At 45.2% G+C, this 25,741-nt stretch overlaps 1 protein-coding gene and 1 pseudogene across 2 annotated transcripts in view; both read right to left on the bottom strand.

Moving 5' to 3' along the window:
• Positions 1–2,751: 2,751 nt before the first annotated feature.
• Positions 2,752–25,741, bottom strand: part of LOC115095825 — a 99,662-nt gene continuing 76,672 nt past the window's right edge. For both annotated transcript variants that reach the window (XR_003857885.1, XM_029610034.1), the window contains 2 exons: positions 11,165–11,252; positions 2,752–3,120 (listed from right to left, as the gene is read on the bottom strand). Coding sequence is in view for 1 of the 2 variants with exons in the window: in XM_029610034.1 (XP_029465894.1) it covers positions 3,110–3,120; positions 11,165–11,252 (99 nt within the window). In the remaining variant the exon portion in view is untranslated. The remainder of the gene's footprint in view (positions 3,121–11,164; positions 11,253–25,741) is intronic.
• LOC115095826 lies at positions 9,835–10,978 on the bottom strand (annotated as a pseudogene).

Here is a 25,741-nt window from a genome sequence, read left to right as displayed (position 1 = left end):
AAGTCGGGACAAAAAGGTGCAGCAGCCACTTAAATTTCACTTTCTCAAGCACTTGCAGAGGATGGTAATCCAGGGCAGTAATTTCCTCAATGCACCATGTCAGCATCTTTGATACTGCCTACCTGTTACCACTGGACAGTGAAACAAAACACTACCCCATCTGCTTTATGGTGAACTGAAAAAGATTTTTTGGTTTTTAGGTGCCTCTTTCAGTTCAGTTGCAATAAATCAAACTGAAAATCAACTCATTTTCTCTAATTGTTAGAACAGTGGTTCAAATCCCGCTGCTGCCCTTGTAACCTTGGACAAATCACTTCACCCTCCATTGTCTCAGGTACAAACTTAGGACCTCATTTACTAAGCATTTTTCCTGTAGACACAAAATGAGAGAAAAGCCTTAGTAAATTAGGCCCTTAGATTGTAAGCCCTCTGGGGACAGAGAAATACCTACAGTATCTGAATGTAATCCACTTTGAAGTACCTGAAAGGCAGAATATAAATCAAATTTAAAAAAATAGAATGTGCATCTCTAATGAGTATCAATTTGCCCTCAATGCTATAAAAGTCTATCCCACGGGTAAGATTCTATGAACTACCATAATAGAAGAAACAAGAGACAAAGGAATTACAGTTAAAACAATTAAGCAAAAGCAATAAAGTCCAATTGAAAGGCAGCAGAGACTTTGACCCTACTGCACTTTAAAACAATTAGAATTTAGGGAAAATAAAATATTTTTTTAATTAAAAATTGTTTTGTTTGTTAGTGCTTCTAATTCTATATGTGCTTTGATGCAAAATTCATATTAACTAAAATATATTTGGCTTGGATGGCATGCTGGTTTAAAACAACCAACAGCAATATATATATATATATATATATATTTTTATTTTTTTTTAAATATTCCTTATTGCAGTCAATTCACTTTGAGAATTGGAACAAGCCCAATTCACTTACAGGTCAATTTTAAAAGCATTGCTCGCGTAAAAACAGCCACATATACATATATGTGGGCTGCGCAGGGTAACTGCATATTTTAAAAGAGCACAATATATGCGCATATACATGCATGCTCGAATAACAGTTCACTCATAGAAAAAGTGTGTGTTAGAGGATGTGGCCTGGGTGTGCTATACATACATACGAAATGATGTATTTTAAATCCAACCTATGTGCTGACATGCGCACACTTACGCACACAAATTTTCTACAAGGGGTTTACGCACACGGCCACCAGAAACACTTTCAATTAGTGTCTTGCCGTTTGCCAGGCCACTTTCTGTTGCCCATTGGAAGAAGGAACTGCCAGTGGGGGAGCCCATTGAGAGTGGGTTTGAGGGGGAGTAAATGTCACATACTGAGAGCTTTGAGACATGGAGACATAATTTCATCAAGAAATGATTATAATCACTGTATGGGTACTCATGGCTTTAAGGCACAGGAGAAAGAACTTATTCCTATCTATTGTTATCTTTTGTTTACCTGAATTGTTCCTTCAGTTATACCCTCTGTTAAATGTAAACCGATCCGATATGGTTATTTACTATGAAGGTCGGTATAAAAAACTGTTAAATAAAATAAATAAAAAGAGAGAGGAGAAAAGAAGGAGGAGGGAAAGCATCCCACACACAGAGCCTACAGGAAAAGGACTCAGTTTTTAGATCTGTCAGAGGAGGAAGTCAATGGTAGGTTTAGGTTTAATAAGGAAACCATACAGTATCTATGCCAGAGGTTAGAGGTGAACCTACAACCCACCAGCCAGAGAGGCCACCACTGCCCTAGCATTTTTTGCCTCTGGCAACTTCCAAACTCCTCTTGGGGTCATGGCTGGCATAAGCCAGTCCACCACCTTCATGTGCATCAATCAGGTACTGGGCGCCTTGCTAAGGAGAACACGCCAGTATATATCCTTCCCTCAGAACAGACGGCAACAAGAGCAAATCATGCAGGATTTCTATCAGGATGTCTGCTTTCCTTCTGTCCTGGGGAGATGAGGCTGCCTACCACAACCAGAAGTCCTTCCACTCCCTTAATAAGCAGGTGGTCTGCAATGCAGAGGGCATCATCCTACATGTTGTACTCAAGTTTCCTGGATCCAAGTTTCCTGCGTTCCTCTCACAGTCAGGAATTCATGACCGCATCCAGAAAGGACACATCATGAGGGGCTGGCTACTAAGCAGGAAACAATCTATTGATAACACCATTTCACAACCAGCCTCCTCTGTGGGTATCCCACATCTCTAGGTGGCCTGCGTTTCCCAGAGGTGAGCTCTGTCCTAGCTTAATCCCCTATTGTCCAGTCCATTCTGAAAGCCTATATAACAGTTCTGCTCGGGTTTCTCCCTTACAGGTGACAGAGGCTAACTCCCCCCCCCCTCTCCAAAACCTGGCTCATGATCCCTGTGGCCACCCCACAGAGTGTAGCAGAGCCCAACGGTGACCAGAGCAATCATTGAAAGAACCTTCGGCCTACTCAAAACACCCTTCTGCTGTCTGGACAAATCTGGAGGTTGCTTGCTCTACAACCCACCTAAAGTCTGTCAGATCTTCCTAGCCAGCTGTATGCTACATAACTTGGCCAAAACCAGATGCATGCCTCTTCCAGAGGGACTGCCTGAGAATACAAATGAAGAGAAAGAGGAGGAAGAACAATAGCTCAGTCAATAAGAATTGCAAATTATACATCACCACAGTCAAAGACTGGCTATAGAGGAAAGGAACACTCTGATACAAAGACATTTTCATTGGTGATTATAGTGCTTTTATTTACAGGTGTTAACCTTAGTGCATAACCTAATAAACCTAATGTCTCTTTTTTCCTCTTTTTGTTGTTGCTGGGCTTGCAAGGGCTTTGGGCTTCGCTTCTCTTGACCTCCTCCTCCTCAGCGCAGGTACCTCAGAGGGTGCTGGACCAGGCTCCTGAGGAAGCTGGCTTCCAGAAGGTCTGCTAGGTTGGGACAGTGAACCTGGTGGTGGCTGTGATTGGCAAGGGGTCAATCTTTGGAGCAGCTCCCTTTGGATTGCTGTCTGCTGTTGAAGCTCCTCTCTGACTGCACACTGGCATATGCGACACCAAGGCCATTGCAGCTTGCTTGGGCCTGGCTCTTCTTCCTAGTGGCCCACTACGACACAGAAAATGGTATCAGTTTTAGTTGCACATCATAGGTTCTGTATGTATCTCAGGAGTTTTTTATATTTAATAATTTTTATTGAAATTTTTCATAACATACAAATTAAATAAAAATAACAATTAATTTCCCAACTACTAATCCCCCCAATTACTTTTCCCTATCAACCTAATAAATGAAGCTTGACCGATGTGCCGCAAATGTGCAGTAGAGAGCAGCTCTACTGCGCATGTGCGGGCAAGCACATCGGTCTCAGCAAGCATCAGCTGAATATATCAATATGGTGGTGTTGAGCGGCGGCGGCGGCGGCGGCGAACGGCAGCGGCGGTGGCGGCGAGCGGCAGCAGCGGCAACCAGTAGTGAGAGAGGAGAGAGTGAGCGGGAGGGAGGGAGGAGAGAGTGAGAGGGAGGGACTGAGTAAGAGGGAGGGAGGAGAGAGTGAGAGGGAGGGACTGAGTGAGAGGGAGGGAGAGAGGGAGGAGAGAGTGTGTGGGAGGGAGGGAGGAGTGGGTGAGTGTGTGGGAGGGAGGTAGGGGTGGGAGAGGTGGGGAAGAGTGAGGGGAGATGGAGAATGAGGGGGACGTGAGAGACAGAGGGATGTGAGTAAGTGGAAGGGTAAGAAGTTGTGGAGCAGAGAAAAAGGGAGTGGAGGAGGGCTGAGGGAGAGGGGATGGGATTGAGAGAGGGTGGGGAGTGACTGAGGTGAGGGGAGGGAGGTGGGAGTGACTGAGGGAAGGGGAGGGAGGTGAGAGTGAGGGGAAGGAGGCAGTGGGAGACAGAGGGTGAGTTAGACTGAGTGGAGGGAAGGGGTGAGTGAACGAGGGGAAGGGGGAGTGAGGGAGAAAAAGTGTAGAAGGGTGCTGTGTTTGAAAATGGACTGAAAAAAAAATTTCATGTAGCCCGTTTTAACGGGCTTAACGGCTTGTATTTATAATAAAGAGTTGATTTTAAGCAAATATCAATATAATTTCCTATTTTAAACATTCTCCTTTAAATATTTTTAAGTAATATATTGTTAGCGCTGCCGGCCGCGGCAAGCCGGGACCGGGTGTCATGGCCGCCGGCCGCGGCTGACCGCGACTGAGGCCGGGCCGGCAGGCGCAACAAGTTTAACTTACTCGGGACGCCAGGCATAGTCGAGGGTACCTGCCGGGACAGGCAGTCTCGTCCTCTTCATCCCGTGGCCGCCGTCATTGCTGATTGGCAGCATGGCTCAGCGGCAATCCGGCTCCTCCCCCTCTGCTCCTAGGAGCCGCGCACGTGGCTGATGGGGAGTCTTTAAGGAGCCATGACAGGAAGTGTCATGGCTCCCCCTGAGGCTCCTCCCCTGGGTTCTTCGTCCCTCTCTCTGCTGCCCTGTTCTGTGGATTGATTCTTGGCTATTTGACTTCTGGACTGGTGGACGTGTCTTCTCCTGGCATGATCCTGGTACGGCTTTGGACCCTTCTCCTGGTTTGACCCTGGTATAGCTCTGGACCATTCTCCTGCTTAAATCCTGGACTGGATTTCGACCTCGTCTGTGTACCGAACCCTGGACCGGCTTTGGACTCTTCTACAACTCCGTCCTCAGACTGCTACGACCTGCTGGAGGCGCCAGCCGTCTGGAACCCATGACCTGCAGGAGGCGCCTGCATCCAGACCTTTCTTCAGTCTTCAGAGGAGTCTCGTAAGTCCCAGCGGCCGGATCCCTACGGGCTCCTCCTGGGGGGATTACGTGCTTCCAGGGTGAAGGCTTCATTCAACTTCTTCTTGTCCAGAGGCCTCGCCCATCGACGGTAGTTGCCTACCTCGAGACAAGGGTCCACTTCCATAACATATATAGTATAATATCTTTCCATAATTGGAAATATTTTTTAAATGTTAATTTTTGATGAGGATTTTGAATATCTTTTCTTCTTTGAATCTCATATAATGCTGTTTGATACATTAATCTGATCCATTTTATCGCATCTCAGGAGTATCCATGTGCACAATCAGTACAGATCCCCAAGGCCTCTTTCAGCACCTCAGATATTAGAGTGAAAATATCTTACATGTTTCTCTTCCAAACATAGCTTCCCTTCTAACACACACAGTTACTGATCCTGCCTGGCTGCTGAGGGCAATGACTATCTGCATATACTCTTTTCAAGGGTGACTTATTGCCTCTAGATGTGGAGTCCTGCAAACTCAGCTCTCACTTTCAAGTCATAGGGTGGAATATAAACTGGAGTTAGTAACTGTCCAATTGCCTGGGCCAAGAGTGAGGAGGAAAGTGGACATCATTAGGTCATGTGGCCATGCAGATATGTAAACAACATAGGTCCTGATATAGTAACATGCTAAATACAGCCAGTGGCATAGCCAGAACTGTTTTTTTGGAGGGGCCCAAGGTTAACATGGGTGAGCAGTAGCCATACAAGTCTGAACCTTACCAGTTGTAATCTGATCAATAAATAATGCCTTAGGGGTTATTTTCAAAGGAGTTATGTACATAAATGTAACATACTATCGTAGCAATTTTTAAAAGCCATTTACTCGAATAGCAGGCACTTATTCAAGTAAATCCTATGGACAATTCAATGGCAAATATTGTAGCAATTTTCAAAAGCCCACTTACTCGAGTAAAATGCATTTTTTAAATCAGGCCGAGAGCGTGTACATGACATTGGATGTCTAAATAGCCTGCAACATCTTCAAAATATTTTAACTCAATTATTTCAAGCACTTACCAACACTAAACTATATACACACTTATGGAAACAATTCAATTATATTGATAGGTGTCTCAAGAAACAATACCCCACAACTTAATTTAACGTTGATCAGACACAAGTGTATTATAAAGATAATCATCTCAATACACATGATGATATCCTGCAAAATATTCTAAAACTCCACCTGGTGTTATGACAAAAGAATGATTATAATTTAGCATATATCCTTCAACTCCAAACAGAATAGCACTACTTTATCCTTTAAATTCTAATAATAATAAAAAGAATAAATATTTCTAAACAGCTGAGAAATAGAACATCCAAGAATTTAAAACTCATACAAATTTTAAAAAATTTTCCCAAGCACCAATATAATATTTTAAAACAGCACACACCAAATGACACTCAATAATTAATACTAATAAGGATTAGTAAATTCCCCTGCTCTCCATACCTGGGAATTCTCTCAGGCTCACATACATGCTCACTGACTCACAATTCTCTTTCAGGCTCACATATATGCTCATTCACACACACATATGCTCTCTCTCATACTCACACATGCTCATTGCTTTACAATATAATGCAATTTTGTACTAAAAGGTACAGATTGAAAAAAAGAGCAAGCAGAAAGGCTACAGATCTTGACATAGAAACTACACGCTAGCAAAACACCTCAGTCCCACATGCAAAACATAAACAGACCCTCACCAAATACACAAATTAAAAAGAGAAACATGGAGACAAATGCTGAACTGGATACCCAAAAAATCAGACTCTTCCTGCAGTATAACATCAGAAAAATAAAAACAATTGCATTTTCCATCTTCTGTAAAAAACAGAATTGTTGAGATGCACATTTCCCAAAATGACACACGGAAAATCAAATTATTCCCACTTCCCCCCTCAGAGAAACAGAAGCAATAGTAGTCTTGTTCCCTACTCCTCCCAGTCCCCAGCAGTCTTGATCCCCAACCCCCTCACCCCTTCCAGTCCCCAAGTCTTGCTTTCCAGCCCCCTTCCCTTTCCACCAGACTCATACTCAATGTAATAATGCTAAAACAGGAACATCATTCCTAATAAAATAAAATCAAGAAATATAAATCAATCATAATAGTAAATCATACTAATAAAAATATTTCAAAACAAATGAATAGAATACCTAATAAAAAGAATTAGGATAAAAAAGTACTTTAAAGATTTCCCAAAAGCAATTAAATAATTCAAAACAGCAGACATATCAAATAACATCCAATAATTAAAACTAGGATAAAATGTTTCCCCAACTCCATACATGAGAACTTTTCCAGTAACCCTGAGATTGTCATGGATTAGTGGAGGGCACACACAAACTTTCACCGCTCATTACATATATATATTTATATAGATAGATAGATAGATAGATATGTGATGCAAGAATGACACTGTTCTATACTCACTTCTTCTCCCTCACTCCCACTTACCCTCATGCTGACTCACCTCTCAGTCACTCACCCCCCTCCCCTTCCCCTTCAGTCACTCAACCTCCTTCCCCCACCTTCACCTCTCTTCCCTTCCACTTACACTGTCTTCCCACTTCTGCACCAGTCACTCAAATCCTTTGCCTCACTGTCACCCCTGTTCTCCCACTGCCTCCCTCCTTCCCTTCCCTCTCAAGGCACTCAAACATCCTCCCTTCCCTCTCAGTCACTCCCTCCCTCCTCTTCCCTGTACGTCACTCAATCCCATTCCCCCACTATCACCTCCCTTCCCTCCCAACCATCGTCACTCATAGTCCCTTATCTCACTCTCACCCCTTCCCTCTCTGTCTCTCACACTCTTCCTCCCACTGCCCCCTCCCCTTCCCGTTCCCTTTCAGGTCACTCAAACCCCCTTCCTTCCCTATCACTTCCCTTCCCTCTCAGTCACTCACCCCCTCACTCTCACTCCCTCCTCTTCCCTCTCAGTAACTCATCACCTCTCCCCTTCCCATCTGTCACTCTCCCCCTCCCCTTCTCTCTCAGTCACAATGCTATGTGACTCACCTGTTCCCCAAAGTGGTCCTCCTTACTGCTGATGAAGTACAAGAAGCCCGCTGGCAGGACATCACTGTGCATCGAGTGCTGCCGTGCTGGGGGCCTCTAATTGCTGGCTGGGGGTGGGAACTCCACCAGTATATTACAACCCTGTGCATTGTGCAAAGACTTTGATTACTGGTAGAGGTGGAAACCCTGACAGTGCAGCACAATAGAGAACTTAGTATGTGCGACTGGGAAAAAAAAGTCAAGGCCCTGCCTGCATACCACTTTTCAGCTCAGCACCTCATTGGCCCTCCCCTTAATCCATCCCTGCTTGGCTCCCAATTGGGTGGGCCTGAGCCCAAAGTGGATGGGCCATGGCCCACCCAGGCCTACCTGTAGATACGCCACTGGATGCAGCACACATATCCACCTATCTTATAGTGAAGAAGCCAACTACAGATGTGGGGTTCTGTAGCCAAGGGGTGAATCTGTCTCTTCTTTGTGGGCACATGTGCCCTCGATCATGATTCAAGAAGGACCTGCTTTAGGTATAAAACCTATACACCATATAGAAAGCTATCTCTTGACATGCAGTAAGACAAGGTATCTTAGAGACAGCGATAACCCTGTTACTGCTGTTGCTGGGAGGTGTCCAGCTCCACCACGCCACTCACAGTGGACTCTGCTATGGAGGACAACACCAGCCACTCCGCCACCGTGAATGTAACTTGGCTGCCCACCCCCTCTGCTCGCAACCTGACTTGCTTCCTCTTCACAGCACACGGCAAGTCACACCACTTGTGGCACAATTCCACCACACTTCTGTTGCAGTCTGGGAAGATGCAGTTCGAGAGTGGACCCTTGAGCCGAACCACCCTGGGTAGAGTAGCTCGGGAGGCAGAGCCACAGGCACAGATCTTCACCCGGGAACCAGGAACCCCCCAGGAGGAGCCCGTAGGGTCCTGGAGCCTTGGGACTTAGGAGACACACGTATGGATCTTCACCCGGGAACTGGGAACCCCCCAGGAGGAGCCCGTAGGGTCCCAGAGCCTTGGGACTTGAGAGTGCAGATAAGCTCTTCACCCGGGAACCGGAACCCCCCAGGAGGAGCCCGTAGGGTCCCAGTCCCTTGAGACTTATGCACAGTGTCAGTCTCTATAGAAAGGCCCGGGCAAGGAGTAGGCACAGAGTCCAGCAGCAAGGGCCAATAGGCCAGGGAACACAGAGCAAGTGGGAGCAGGGTCAGAGTCAGTAATGTCTTGAATGGAACTTGCAGGGTGCAATATGGGAGCCAGCAGCGAGTAGGCCTGAGCCTGGCAGGAAGTAGAAGGTATCAAGGCCCAAGATAGTCTGGCAGTAGTTCCAGCCCAGACCTGCGTAGGACTCTGTCCGGAGGACAGGAGCGCAGCAGCTGCAGCAGAGAAGCTGTGGACTGAGGCAGGCGGCAGGGAACCGCAGAGTCAGGAACGAGCAGAGGTCAGTGGCTGGCAGCAGGCAGAAGCAGAGTCAGGAACGAGCAGAGGTCGGTGGCTGGAGGCAGGCAGAAGCAGAGTCAGGAACGAGCAGAGGTCGGTAGCTGGCGGCAGGCAGAAGCAGAGTCAGGAACGAGCAGAGGTCGGTGGCTGGCGGCAGGCAGAAGCAGAGTCAGGAACGAGCAGAGGTCGGTGGCTGGCGGCAGGCAGAAGCAGAGTCAGGAACGAGCAGAGGTCGGTGGCTGGCGGCAGGCAGAAGCAGAGTCAGGAACGAGCAGAGGTCGGTGGCTGAAGCAGTACAACAGAAGTGCAACTAAGAACTACACACTGTAGCGACCCTCATTGCAAGGCAATGAGAGGACTGAAGAACGCCGGTTATATCGGGCTTGGGGCGTGGCGTGGCCATCTCAGGCGGGGTCAGGCTTCCGGTGAGCGTACGTCCATAACGCGATTCCCTGCATGCGCGCGGGGCGGCAGCGAGACGGCCCAGCAATGGCGGACGCCCCGAATACTCAGCAGAGCCGCGGAGGTGGCGTTCCCGGCCTCGGAGGTGAGCCCTGATTACAGCCAGTAAGGGGAAAGCGGTGGAGACCGCAACAACTTCTGCTATTTTTGAAAACAGTGTTGATCCTGCCACAAATTCTTTCCCAGATTTGCTCTTTATGATAACAGCTCACTCTTTTGGCTGCTGCCCCATAGAGAACACTGTGGTTTCTCATTACCTCCTTCCCCAGCATATCACCTTCCCCAGGAAGAAAGTTGGGCTCGCGTATGTGGGCTGCCCGCTCCAGAGACATGGCGGCAGGAAACAACTAGTACCTGTCCCTGCTTTTATCCCCACAAAGTCACGTAGTTTGCATATTCCTCCGTGCACACGAGACTCATGTCTCATACTGGCCCCAAAATTAGAGGCAATCTGAGCTCTGCTGTAACATTTTGCAGGACAGGATTTAAAACTAATAATCCAAGCAGATAAAAATCTGAACATCGCAGACCAATACAGCTTTAGATTGCAAAACACAGGATCCTTTTATTTATAGACTAATTTTTATCATCATAGAATTATTTTAAAGTTAAACTGTAAGTCAGAGAGCAATGGTTTCTGACAGTCTTTGTTTATCTTGTTCTTGGTCTCAGGTGATAATAGACATCTCTCCTCGTTCTCTGCTCTCAGTAAGGTGATCATACCTCCCAGGAACTTAAGGAACTCTACACTGACACCTTCAGGTTCTTCCTCCAGGCTGGAGTGCAAGAGCTTCGGTTTGGTCATTGATGCCGCTAACAGGGGCCGTCCTTTGTCTGCTCCAGAGCCTGGTTTGTGGTGAGCAATAAGAGGACACTGGTTATCATGTAACTGCTGCTGCCACATCTCACTTTCCTTCAGGTGACTTGCCAGGTCTGGGTTGAAAACTAATACAACCCCATGAGAGTCCTTCATCATAGTTGTCCAGCAAGTTTCAAACCATGGAGCTCCTCCACAGTCCCACAGTTCAAATCCACACCCTGAACTTTTGTTGCTACCATTTACATTTGGTACAGCTGAACTTTCAAATGCTAGGATCCTTTCCCCTTGAGTTGGGTTGCATTCCCCACCCACAGTTTCTGTGCATCTAAGAGAAAGTTAGTCAAAACTGTTTTCCCACTCTCACTGGGGCCCACCAGCAGGACATTTGCTTTGAACAGGGTGTCTTTCCAAACACTTTCAGGAGAATGGAGCCTGTGACCCTGAGATATGTGAAGGAGGATTAGTATAAGGTGAAAGGTGAGGCCAAGTGTGGCAGAGGAAGGGCCAAGTAATGTGGTACTTGACACAGAGAGAACAGAGATGGAGCTTGTTAACCAATCCAAGCTGCCATGAGGAATATCTTACCTCCAGCCCCATCCTGCAAAGCGTGCAGCTGGTCCAGCCAGTACCTCCGCTTCAGGTGCAGCTTCCTGGTCTTCTTCAAGCCCTCAATCTATAGGATGACAAAATATGATGGACATTATTAGCGCACGGTCGCTGGCAATGTACTGGTATGTAAATACTTCTGGTTACTCATTCAGATGTGAGTAGCTATACCACACTAAATACCACTCCTAGTAGCCCCCACCCTCAGCATGGCCTGACCCTCACCACACCATTTGCCCCATTTTACTTACCCCAAGTAGGTAGGATGCACCATGATTAAAACAGGTGCACAGCTGCATCCTCGCCAGCTTGTTGGATATCAGGTCCCTGCACTCTCCTGCCACGTAAATAGGTTTGCCTTGTTGGCCATCACAAGGGATGCCAGGCGTTGGATGTCCCTGGTAGTAAAATGGGGCTGCCAGGCCAGATGAGGCATGTTGTACTTGCACACCTCCGCAGATCCGGAAGCAGAGTATCACTCAATCATGCACACTACCCACATGCAGGTTACCGTGCTCATTTTCCAAAGTGTGCATATACTTTGGTGCACCATATAAAATTCTACACCCTCGCACTCGTGCGCTCACATAATCACTTATGTGAGTGCACACGTGCTTGTTTTAAAATTGACTGGTTAGATGAAGCATTTCCATTAGCTGTAAGTAATTTCTGACCTACAATCCTTACCAACACCAATGCTTACTATCATGAAAAAGAAAACAGCTTGGTAATGTATTCTTGCTAGTCAGTGAACATTTAGCCAATATCCCAGAAAACACATACAAACTGGCATGTTGAAGAGAGTCCCAGGAATACAGCAGCACAGGTGACAGGCGGGGTGTGTGGTGATGGGGAGAGAGAGTTCCTTTGGTGATTTGTCTCTAGACACTTGTATAGTATTAACTTGTACTATTTCACTGCTGTTATTCTCATTGGCACTAAAAGTTCATTACGATCAAAAACAGTATATCTATTTCTGCCATTAAAAAGGTCATTTAGTAGCACACCAGTACTTCACACCTATTATAGAAACATAGAAACAAAGGATGGTACTGTGAAATATCTCAGCTAATAAGTACATAGCACTAAGGGGGTCATTTCTCAAAATGTGCTAAGGTGTTTTCGCATGCATTAAGGGCTTTTATCATATCATATAGTGCGAGGCAAATCTGAAAAAGAGGAAGAGTTAGGGGTGGGAGTGGGCTGGGTTTGCCAGTCTGTAAAATAATGTTTTTAGACTTTGTGTATTTTCTGTGTACAATGAGTGAGTGAGTGAGAGAGAGTGAGAGAGAGAGAAACTAACCATAATATGCTCTCCCTAGATAGGTATTTGTATCCCTATGGGAGGCCCACCTAGTAACTTGAGGTGAGGTTTAGGTATTAGTGTAGGGGGTAGGGGCCACTTTGATATTCAAAGTGAGACATACAAACAGAACAGTGCTCTCTTGTGAAGATTTGATTACCTTTGGAGAGCGGAAACTCACCCAAAGATGAGATTTGTGCAATGATCTCTCCACCTAGCTTGATGTTACCCAGGTAGAGAGACCATCAAGCTAGGTGGATAGAACCTTGCACAAATATCATCTTGGAGTGAGTTTCCTCACTCCGAAGGTCATCAAATCTTCACAAGAGAGCGCTGTTCTATTCGTATGTTTCACTTTGAATGTCAAAGTGGCCCCTAACCCCCTACACTAATACCTTAACCTCACCTCGAGTTACTAGGTGGGCCTCCCATAGGGAAACAAATACCTATCTAGGGAGCGGACATTGTGGTTAGTCTCTCTCTCTCTCTCTAGGAAATACAACAGGTCTGGCATTTATTAAAAGTCTGAAAACATTATTGCAATTTGTGCTAACTTAGCTCTTCACATAGGTAATTAGCACAAATTGCAATAAACAATGCCCCTTTTCCTATTGCATTTTAATAAATCCAGGCCTAAATTTGTAAAGAAGTACATGGAAGTTGACGTCTAAAATAGGTGTATAGATATGCTGTTGTTATTGTTTGGGATAGTTGTGGGTGGATCCTTGGGCCGGTGGCAGATGACCTTGCCCCCAGGGGAAGATCCCGAGAGGGACCACCGGTCAGGCTCAGAGTTTGGAGACAGACACACACTAGTTCTTTTATTAAACAGTATATTGAACCACCAGAAGTGGCAGTAGTGAGCTGGAAGCACCCGGCTGGGCTGTAGTCCCTCAGATACTGGAACAGTGTTCCCAGGGTGGCAGAGCTGTAGAGAAACTAAGTATGGTGAGTAGGCAGGATATGCAGAGTTCATGAATAGAACCTTGATGGTAACACTCACACAATAGTCTCTTGAAGCAGCCCAGGAGCTGGAATGGATTAGGCCCTCGAGGAGCAAGTACCTGGTTCCAGGGAAAGCTCTGAGAGAAAGATGGTAACTCACTGGTGTTGTAGGCAGCGATGACTTCCTGGCAGAAGTGGTATTCAGAAGGAGGTCCGAGAATGTAGGCCCTCGAGGAGTGAGTACCGGTTCTAGACTGCGACCTGAAAGGCAAAAGAGAGCGGGGCCCCCGAGGAGCTGGTGTCCCTGGTAAAGTCCGAGGAGGCAGAGTAGCAAGGTATGCGGAGAGCAAATTCCATCCGTTGATACCTGGAGGAAAACCCTTGCTAACTCAATTAGTTAGCGATTTCAGAGACTTTTAAATATCCGGTGATGATGATGTCATCTCAGGGGACACCCCTGAGGTTCGCGCTACTGCTGGTACTTGAGTCGGGGCCACGCCGTGCGCGCGCCCTTAGGCTTCTGGGAAACATGGCGGAGTGCAGCGTCTAGCCGGTCCAGGGACACCGGAGGAGAATGGCAAGATGATGCCGCGGCAGCCAAACATCCAACAAGCAAAGAGCGAGTCGTCAAAGAGGTAAGGTGGGCGGAGTGGAGATGTCGGGCAGCGACAGTCGCAACAGCTGTGTGGGTGTGGGTGTATGTATCCCATGTTGATACCAGGAAGTCAGAACAAGGAGCAAGGAGTTAAATCTTTCTAAACCTCGTGGTACTGCAGAAGAGTGTAACAAACCACCCATATGGTGGAGCATAGTAAAACTAACTAACTAGCTGAAATTGTTCAGTTACAGAATTGATCCTAAGGTGCCTCTGCTCTCACAGTGTTGCGGAAAAGCTGACTCCCCTGATCTCGATACAGCCCGGAGCTTTGCCAGCGGGGTTGGGGGGAGGGGGGAGAGAATGAAATGCTGCACCTGTTCTTGTTGTCCCCCCTCCCCTCAGAGCCATCCTTGAAGGGGGAGGGGTGAGATCGGGACAAAAATAACGCTACCACCCAGCGGAGGCAGCCGGGGCAGGATTTCTTCCCTCTGTAGTCTGAAACAGTGCAGTGCACAGATCGTGAGATGAATCGGGAGCAGGAAAAGCTGGGAGCTCGATGCCCTGGCCTGCTTTCCCCCCCCCCCCCCCCCCCCCCAGTAGCAGTTAGAGCAGCACAGCCCACAGGACCACAAGAAACATCAGCCTTCTTTTTCCCAGACACTCAAGAGCAGCACAGCCTGCGGTTCTGAAAGAATTATCATCTTCCCCTCTTCATCCGGCAGACAGGTTCAGGAGGAGCAGCACCACCCACCGGCCAGAAGATACAGCAACAGTCTTCCCTAAGTTTAGAGCAGGACTGGAACAGGTGTAGCTCGGTCCTGACCTAGATGGAGGAATCTGGTGGCCCCTGGGGCTGAAGGAGGAGACTACTCCTTCTGCTTGCAGAGGGGGAAACGAGAGAAAGAGTGAGAGCCAGTGTGGGGGTGTGATCTAGCATGGCAGAGATTGGCTGCAAGGTCCCTGTACTGGTTCCGATTGAGCCTGAAGCCCGAAGGAGCAGGAGGAAATTGCTTGGTCAAAATAAAAATCAAAATCAAAGCCCCCTACATGTAACAGTCTCCCAGCTCCCAGTCTGTTGTGTTCAGGGTGAGAGCGCACTTTTTCACTTGGCCATAGGTACTGACTGAATGGCCTGCCTATGGCTCTGCATTCATACCACATATTTCTGCATCTAGCATGGCATGCCATTTTTGCATCCAATCCAAGATTGAGGTTGGGCTTTAAAGTTCTGATTCAAAACCATTTTCTGTAAGGATAATCTTATATGGATGTAATATTGTGCTTTGACGCGACAACTGAAACCTTTGAAAATGCTTCTCATTATGCAACCACAATATACAAGCAACACTTTCATTTAAGATCAAATCTGCAGCTCATATGAGAAAGAAGCACCATAAGATACAATGTTCTAGACAAGGGAGTGTACTGCAACCCAACACCAAGCACCTGAATAATTGATGTTAATTCCTAAACATTATTATGTGCAAATCAATTTGTGATGAAGTTTTGCCACAGATGTCTAACATTTCATCCAATATTACATTTCAGCAGAAAGAACTAGTTATAATGTATTTCATCTGGATGTTATTTCTTCAGTAGCAGCCTGGATTATCCATATGAAATGCAAATAATCTTCTTTTAAAGAAAATAATTACCATGCTGTTTTTTAATATTAAACCACTGTGTTTCACTGGACATATTGGGGTCAGCTTTCAAAGAGTTACATGGGCCTGTGCATGTAAAATCAGAATATACATGCATTTTTAACCTTTGTGCATGGTAAGCACATTTTCAGAAGGCTGGAAGTATGTGCGTACTTACCAGGTTGCGCGTTCAATATGAATAAAAAAGAGGGCATTTCAAGGGCATTCATAAGTGCACACACAAGTATTTTGAACCGGATGTACACACAAATTACTCGTATGCTTTAACAACGTCTATTTGAGTCACAGAAGTGAAATCACACTTGTCTTTCTTCTCAAATTTTTGGATGGGAGGTCTGACTTAAGTGGTAGGGGGGGTCAAAGTGAAGTGGTGGGAAGTCTAAGATGGTAACTTTAAAACGAGTGTGTGGGCGCCCATACACACGCATGTGGGCGAGCAAGCGCACATATGCGGGAGTTTTAAATCGTGCATGCGATTGCGCACACATATGATTTAAAACATGGCTACCATGCATATGTGTGATCCTAATTTTAAGTGGTTACTCGAGAAAGTTTGCGTGTCTCCCTTAGGACTTTGTCGGCTTTAACGTGCGCAGGTAAGCAGATTTTGAAGCACGCTCCCATGAAGAACATTCCCAGTTTTACCAATTAATCCACCAGTTTGCCCAGTCTATCTTGAGGTCAACCAGACCCCTCTGGTTCTTTAGCTTGCACCTGCCCCATTTATCCAGATCCCCTGCCCTGTCATGTTAGGCCTAAAAAGAGATTTCTGCAGACTTATATCATCAGGAGCAGCAGTAAAAAATATGTGGCTAACAAGCTGCCACTTGCCGAGGCTGCTGGATTTCTATTATGGATTTATGAATGTAACTTTTGGGACCATCCCGGAATGCCCTCAACGCATCCTAGCTCCGCTCCTTTTTCTTTTACTTGTGCAGGCACATATATGTGCATAATCTGTATATGCAATGCTCATGCTGGCCCAGATACTCGCATATATGGGCCTTTTAATGTGAGCAATGTTTTTTAAAATTCACCCCTAAGTAAACTGGTGGAAGTCTGGATGAACTGGTGGAGCTGTTGGCAAGCTAGTAATTAAAAGTACATGCAAAAGTAAGCATTTGCCTAAAAGAAGTATGCACACATGTTATGAAATAGCTGCCTCTTAGGCCGATGCACGTAAAAAATGTTCATCCAAACTGAGCGCACGTTTTGGAGCGCGCGCACATCCACCTCTCCTGGTTACTCGATGCAATAGGCAAACGAGCTGCCACACTAAAAGGGATGGCAACGGTTAATTTGTGCGTCCCTAGTGCTCTGTATCGGGCACCCCAGAGAAGTGGCTGTGTGCCCACAACAGCCTGGCCAGAGTTCCCTCCCCACTCCCAGTAGGGCTGTTCCCGATTGGTCCTTTTCACTGACACTTGTCGGTGAAAGGGCCAATCCCCTTTCAGCACAGCATTCTGAATGGATCGATCGACATTGTGATGGAGTGAATAAATGCATTTTTAAGAGTCGGCACCGCTGGGGCCTGCTACCGGGACCGGCTGGAGCAGCAGGTGAGCTGTCCGCCCCGCCAGACACTGCACCCAGAACTTCTTTTCAAGACTTGCCTGATGCAGCTTTCTGTGGTTCCTCCTTCTTGGCATCGTGACAATATTAATAGGAGGAACCACAGAAAGAAGGATTTTTGTTTTTGAGTTTGAGCCCTTGAGCGTGCCATGCCTTAATGCCAGCTCCCAATGAGATCGTGGGCCACATGGGAATTTTTTCGAATCACGAGGTAATAGCTAATAGCCTCATCATCATGGGATTTACATGTGATGAGCGCTATTAGCTATGTGCTGGTTTGGACGTGCATTTTGGTCACGCTAATCCCCGTATTTCATCGGGAGTTATTTTAACACATCCAAAGCGCTAGCCCAAGTGCATGGTATTACATTGGCCTGTCTGTGTATAAACCGATGGTTATTATAGATATGCAACCTAACATTCAAAAACTATTCGCATTACTGCATGTGTGCGTATAAATGGATGCACGGAGATTTATCCTAGTATTTTATAAATTGTCTAGTGGCAGCTGCACAATTTCTAAAATACTGCGTATTTATGCTCCAAATGTATGCTCATATTTTTCAGAATATGTGCATATTTTCAATATAATGAAAGTGCTTCTTGTTCCTACCTATTTTATAAACATATGTGCATATATTTTAGGTATATAAAAACAATAGAGCATTTATATGTAGAAACAGATATTTTATAATGTCTAAATGTATACCATTTGAAAATACTTTCTTGTGCGCCTACCTGGAATCACCAGTTTGCAATACCTTTGCCAAATCACCCAGACTCTCTAGCACTTCATCCTGAATCCCCACCAGTTCACTCAGACATCCCACCAAAAAACTACAGGCAACAGATAAGTCTGATTTCAATTGCACTAGTCAATTAGCAGGTATAAAATTGTGCAAATAAGTTTGATAATTCATATGCAAATATCTCTTATGAATTACCACTTCCACGCATACCTCTTGAACCCACCCTGGAATACCCCTAGTCAGCCCCTTTTTTGTACCAGTAAATGTGTACACAAAATAATAGGGATGTGCAATCGTTTTTTGACGATTAGGAAATTCGTACGATATTTCCTAAATCGTCTTGGATCGGGAAACCGATAAAACAATTGCATTTTCCCCAAATTTTTGTAAAAAATCATTTTTCGGCTTAGTGCACGCTAATGGGAGTTAGCGCGCACTAACAAAAAAACGTTAGTTACTGTTAGTTTTTGTTAGTGCGCGCTAATTCCCGTTAGCGTGCACTAAGTCAAAAAACGATTTTTCACGAAAAAAAAAATGCTGATCTGCGGGAATATGAGATTTTCCCATGGCCACACGAACCCGAAAGCGGAAATGATCGGGCACCCGATGCACATCTCTACAAAATAAAAAATGTGTGTGTACTTTTGATGTTTATAAAAAATAGCATGTATGTGAATACAGGCTACTTACATGTGTATATTCTAATGTTCCATGCTTAACCCTTGGAAAATATTACTCAAAGCGTGCATGTTATAAAATCCAATACTTGCGCACACGTGTGCCTGATTTTATATCAGCACGCGCAAGGGGAGGAATTTTCTTTAACAGCGTGCAGCGACGCTATCAGGCCATTCCCAGTTCCCTTCCAGTCCGCTCCAATAAAGGAGCGGACTGGGAGGGAACTTCCCTAACCCCCTACATATCCTTCCGCCCTTTAACCCTCTCCTCCCCGACCCCTAAATCTGACCTACCTACCCTAATTTTATTTTTTTTTAACTTACCTGCTCTCCTGAGCAGAAGTAAGTTTTGCACACCGGCTAACTGCCGGCAAGCATTTCACAGGGACAGCGCCTCTACCTAATGCCATTAAGCTAGGGTGAGCGTATATTGTACAAATATCTGATACGTGCGGTCTGCGGCAGACCTGCAGCATGGCCCCCTCACCTTTCTACAGTGACTCCAGCTTCTGGTTCCTTCTCGCTGGTGGCAGTGGGCCGTCGGCTCTGTCCTCGGGCCTCCACCGGTTCCTCCGGCCCTGCCGCAGTCCCTGGCGTCCCCAGTCCTGCTACCACTTCTTGTCAGGCCTCTCTGCGTGGTCCACGGAGAGATGCTGCTCCTCACTCTGCGCCCCTCCCTAGGTGTGCGCGCGCCCACCATTGATCATTAAGTAGGGACCGTGGCGAGAACCTAGCCGCGGCCCCAGATGCTGACGTCAACTTAGCTACAGTATTTAAGCTCAGGCTCTGCTCCCTAGCGTTGCCTTTGCAACAGGTTTCCTCGCTGGTCGAGTACTCGTTGTCTCTAGAGATTCGGCTCATTTCTGCATTCCTGTTCCTCGTTGTTCCTGGTTCCTGTCTCCTCATTCTTAACTTGCTTCATACCTTGATTTGACTACATTGACTTTGACTTTGCTTTGCCTGACTTTGCCATTGACTCTCTCCAAGCCCGGAACTCTGCTTTGCCTGACCATGCCATTGACTCTCTCCAAGCCTGGACCTCTGCTTCACCTGACCACGCCATTGATCCTCTCCAAGCCCGGATCTCTGTGTCACCTGACCACGCCATTCTGCTTCACCTGACTATGCTATTGCCTGTCTCCAGACCCCGACCTCTGCTTCGCCTGACTACGCTATTGCCTAGCTCCAGACCCAGACCTCTGCTTCGCCTGACTATGTTATTGCCTATCTCCAGATCCAGACCTCTGCTTCACCTGACTACACTATTGCCTATCTCCAGACCCAGATCTCTGCTTCGCCTGACTGCACCATTGACTATCTCCGTGATCAGACCTCAGCCTTGCTTGCCACTGCCTTTGGTTTGCTGCCAGCCCTTATTCAAGCCTGCTCTTTAACGCCTCTCCAGCTTACTCCCTAGATGTGGTTTATTCAGGCTTCGGCCTGCTCTTGCTCAAGCGCCCCCTGTCTGCCTCTGTTCCCTTGGCGCCCGAGTTTGCAGGACATTACCCAGTCCAGAGTAAGACTCTACCATCTTTCACCTGCTGTCTTTGGGCTGAACCAACCCTTACTTCGACTACACACAGAGGCCCACCTAAGTCCAGCCGGCCCCGGCACCCAAAGGCTCAACCCGCGGGGAACAAGGGCTGGTACAGGTGAAGCTCCAGTGGCCTCTGTCTATCAACCCACTCCGCCTGCCGATGGTGGGGCCCCGTAGGTCCTTTCCTATGGATTGCGTCAACCCCACCTTGGCCCAAGGGTCCACCTCCGATGCAACAATCTCATCTTTGTGTACCTTTCCTCACTCCAAATCACATCAAATCTTCTCTGATGTCTACTGTGCTGTATGTACCTCTGATGGTGCGTGTAAAACTGGCCCCAAACACTAGACCACCACCAAACCTCACCTCATAGAAACATAGAAACATAGAAATGACGGCAGAAGAAGACCAAACGGCCCATCCAGTCTGCCCAGCAAGCTTCACATTTTTTTCTCATACTTATCTGTTTCTCTTAGCTCTTTGGTTCTATTTCCCTTCCACCCCCACCATTAATGTAGAGAGCAGTGATGGAGCTGCAACCAAGTGAAATATCTAGCTTGATTAGTTATGGGTAGTAGGGGAAGTAACCGCCGCAATAAGCAAGCTACACCCATGCTTATTTGTTTTACCCAGACTGTGTTATTCAGCCCTTATTGGTTGTTTTTCTTCTCCCCTGCCGTTGAAGCAGGGAGCTATGCTGGATATGCGTGTAGTATCAGTTTTTCTTCTCCCCTGCCGTTGAAGCAGAGAGCTATGCTGGATATGCGTGAAGTATCAGTTTTTCTTCTCCCCTGCCATTGAAGCAGGATATGCATTGAAAGTGAAGTATCAGGCTTATTTGGTTTGGGGTAGTAACCGCCGTAACAAGCCAGCTACTCCCCACTTTGTGAGTGCGAATCCTTTTTTCTTCTCCCCTGCTGTTGAAGCAGAGAGCTATGCTGGATATGCGTGAAGTATCAGTTTTTCTTCTCCCCTGCCGTTGAAGCAGAGAGCTATGCTGGATATGCGTGAAGTATCAGTTTTTCTTCTCCCCTGTCGTTGAAGCAGAGAGCTATGCTGGATATGCGTGAAGTATCAGTTTTTCTTCTCCTCTGCCGTTGAAGTAGAGAGCTATGCTGGATATGCATTGAAAGTGAAGTATCAGGCTTATTTGGTTTGGGGTAGTAACCGCCGTAACAAGCCAGCTACTCCCCACTTTGTGAGTGCGAATCCTTTTTTCCACATTTCCTCTTGCTGTTGTAGCTTAGAGCGATGTTGGAGTCACAGTAACCATGTGTATGTTTATTGAATAAGGGTATTATCTCCAGGCAGTAGCCGTCATTCTGGCGAGCCACCCACTCTTTATTGACGGCCTCTTGATTTTATGGATCCACAGTGTTTATCCCACGCCCCTTTGAAGTCCTTCACAGTTCTGGTCTTAACCACTTCCTTCGGAAGGGCATTCCAGGCATCCACCACCCTCTCCGTGAAGAAATACTTCCTGACATTGGTTCTGAATCTTCCTCCCTGGAGCTTCAAATCGTGACCCCTGGTTCTGCTGATTTTTTTCCTATGGAAAAGGTTTGTCGTTGTCTTTGGATCATTAAAACCTTTCAAGTATCTGAAAGTCTGTATCATATCACCTCTGCTCCTCCTTTCCTCCAGGGTGTACATATTTAGATTCTTCAATCTCTCCTCATAAGTCATTTGATGAAGACCTTCCACCTTTTTGGTCACCCTTCTCTGGACCGCCTCCATCTTGTCTCTGTCTCTTCGGAGATACGGTCTCCAGAACTGAACACAATACTCCAGGTGAGGTCTCACCAAGGACCTGTACAAGGGGATAATCACTTCCCTTTTCTTACTCGATATTCCTCTCTCTATGCAGCCCAGCATTCTTCTGGCTTTAGCTATCGCCTTGTCACATTGTTTCGCCGACTTCAGATCATTAGACACCATCACCCCAAGGTCTCTCTCCTGTTCCGTGCCCATCGAATACAGTTCATTCGGATTTCCACTCCCCATATGCATGACTTTGCACTTCTTGGCATTGAATGTCAGCTGCCATGTCTTCGACCACTTTTCCATCTTCCTTAAATCCCGTCTCATTCTCTCCACTCCTTCCGGCGTGTCCACTCTGTTGCAGATCTTAGTGTCATCCGCAAAAAGACATACCTTACCTTCTATCCCTTCCGCAATGTCGCTCACAAAGATATTGAAAAGGACCGGTCCCAACACCGATCCCTGCGGTACACCGCTTAAAACCGCTCTCTCTTCAGAAAGAGTTCCATTTACCATCACACATTGTCTTCTACCTCGAGATACTATTTGACCCTCCTACAATGGTATAAATAGTTGACTAATATGTGTGCCTCCCCAGAGGGGCTCTCCCTCTCTCTCTCTCCTACACTCCTCTCCCGCCCGAAACAACGCCCCACATTTTCATAAACTCCTCCTTTTTGACAAAATTTTAAAAATTTGTATTTGCATCCCTCGATGCATTTTTTTATATCATGGGCATTATGCCGATATTGTGGGCGTTAGTTCCCTAATGCCCAGAATAAATACCTAATGCGATCTGATGCATGACCTTGTAAGGCAGAAAAAAATAGCTATACTAAAATTAATCGGGTGAATAAATAAAACCCAGCAGCCAAACAGCAGCTGATCCCTCCCATCACCTGCCCCCCAATATGTTTAAAAATGTTAGTGTGTGTAATGCCCCCCCCCCCCGCCATACAAAATGGCTGGTGCCATTTTATACAGCAGAAATGAACAATGGCAACAGCCTTGGTTTTTCAGTACCATTTGCAATTGGCTCATTGGCAAGGGGACGGGGGGGAGGGAACCAGGAATTACTCCTGTTCTGTGAAAATGTTATAGACCTCTATCCTATCTCCCCTCAGCTGTCTCTTCTCCAAGCTGAAGAGTCCTAACCTCTTTGGCCTTTCTTCATAGGGGAATTGCTCCATCCCCTTTATCATTTTGGTGGCCCTTCTCTGTACCTTTTCTAATTCCGCTTTATCTTTTTTGAGATGTGATGACCAGAATTGAACACAATACTCAAGATGAGGTTGCACCATGGAGCGATACAGAGGTATTATGATATTCTCTCTTTTATTCTCCATTCATTTCCTAATAATCCCTAGCATTCTATTTGCTTTCTTGGTTTCTGCTGCACACTGAGCAGAACACTGTTTAATTTATATTGTGCCTTTCTTGACACTTCAAAGCAGATTATATTCAAGTATTGTAGGCATTCCCCTGGAAAGCTAGTTACAAATAGTCCAGTATAAAGGAATCATCCACAATTTGTTTATCTTTATTTCTACTGATCATATACACATTAGCATGTATTGATTTATTACAGTACCATGATTGCATTATTATCGGCATCTTCATGCTGTGCTTGCTTTGAATTTAATTGGGCTTCCTAGTAAACCTTTCTAGAGAAACCCAGTTTTAATGAATTCTGTAGCAATTAAACCTATGCCGAGGATTAACTCAAATTTTATATCTGCACCTTAGAACTAGGGATGTGCTGTCTTTTGAAAACAACATGAAAATATCAACATTTTATGTTGTATCTTTTCATGTCATTTTCAAATGGATAAAAGAAAACATTTTCATTTTGTCTCATTTCCATATTTTAGAGCACACTATAACAATTTAGCATATACTAATCTATTTAACACATATTATTTATTTATTTTATTTAGTTATTCGTATTTCTTAATCACCTACTTCCCTAAGCTCTAAGTGATTTACAATTTTTTACATACATAATAATGACAATGCACAAAAACCAGGTCATCAAAATGGTTTAATTGCATATTGCATAGCTGTTTTTATTGTGTACTAAAATGATTTAGCATGCACTATACCATGGAAATGAATTCAAATGAAACAAAAGGAAACAAACAAAGAAAATGAAACTTTTTTTTTTGGCTGTCCAACCCTCTTTAAAACAAAGTTTCTCAACCCAGTCCTGAGGACAAACCCAGCCAGTCGGGGTTTTCAGGATATCCCCAATGACTATGCATAAGACAGATCTGCATCCAATGGAGGCAGTACATGGAAATCTAGCTGTTTTATATTCATTGGGGATATTCTGAAAACCCTGACTGGCTGGAAATGACCCCAAGGACTGGGTAGAGAACAGTTGTGCTTCAGATTTTAAAAAGTGTTGGTGTGAATTGACACAGAGCATTCAATAAGTGTGCTGGTTAGAGATGCCCATTTCTTCAAAATTTCATCCTTTACTGTCAGAATATTATATATCAAATACAAAGAGTCATATTAACTTCTAATTATAATTCACAGAGGCATATTCTTGCAATCAAGAGACAGGGAGGCACAGCATGAAAAAAAAAAACTTTTAGCGCAGAGCAATCTGCATGAATAATTGCCTGTCAGTGTGCTGCATTAAATACTGTAGATGCTACAATTTAACAAGACAATCCTTGTGCCTTCTGTGTCATCTGAGGATAGACAAGCATAAAACATAAGTGCATTACTCTGTGTTCTCTTATATGTTCTAAAAGATGTAAGTTCAATTATCATTTCAGGTTCCTATCCATCAGTTTTCATTCTGCATTTTCTTACACAACTTTTTTTTTCTACTTGGATTGTTACCCAAGCATGTAGATATTCCCTGGGCTACAGCTCTTTTCTTGTATTGACTGTATTAATTTTCAACCAATGCCTTACACTTACACATTTATTTATAAAATGTATAGCCCACCAATCCACACATCTCAGTGGGTTACAATAAATATACATATTGGTTAGTCCCCTTAGGGGTAATATGCCCCAGCAGTCATCCTTGTCTCCTCCATGTATTATTTCACCTAAGGGAGGGGACATATGTGCCCCTCAGATATCCTGCTTAAGGTAAGATCACACTTACAAACTGAATCTCAAGATATTTAAGGATGAATTTTCAAATGTTGTGTGTGTAAAAAATAACACTAAATCATGTAAAATAGCATGAGCCTGATTTAAAAAAAAACATTTACACATATAAATCTGGGTTTTATTCAAGTAAATGCATTTTACTCAAGTAAGTGGGATTTTGAAAATTATTAGAATATATGCCATTGAATTGTCCATAGGATTTACTTGTGTAAGTGTACTTTACTAAAGCAAATGGTTTTTGAAAATTGCTAAAATAGTATATTACATTTACACATGTAACTCCTTTAAAAAGCATGTCCTGGAGAAGGTATAAAGAAGGGTGACCAAAATGATAAAGGGGATGGATGGCTCCCCTATGAGGAAAGGCTAAAGACGTTATGGCTGTTCAGCTTCAAGAAGAAACGGCTGAGGGGGATATGATGGAAGTCTACAAAATCATGAGAGAACTAGAATGGATAAATGTGAATCGGTTGTTTACTCTTTCAGATAATAAAAAAAACTAGGGGGCATTCTATGAAGTTAGCAAGTAGCACATTTAAAACAAATCAGAGAAAAATCTTTTTCAATTAACACACAATTAAGCTCTAGAATTTGTTGCCAGAGGATGTGGTTAA

Source organism: Rhinatrema bivittatum, chromosome 7 (genome assembly GCF_901001135.1).
Source record: "Rhinatrema bivittatum chromosome 7, aRhiBiv1.1, whole genome shotgun sequence".
NCBI classification, from domain to species: Eukaryota; Metazoa; Chordata; class Amphibia; order Gymnophiona; family Rhinatrematidae; genus Rhinatrema; species Rhinatrema bivittatum.
This window is presented reverse-complemented; position numbering and strand designations above follow the sequence as displayed.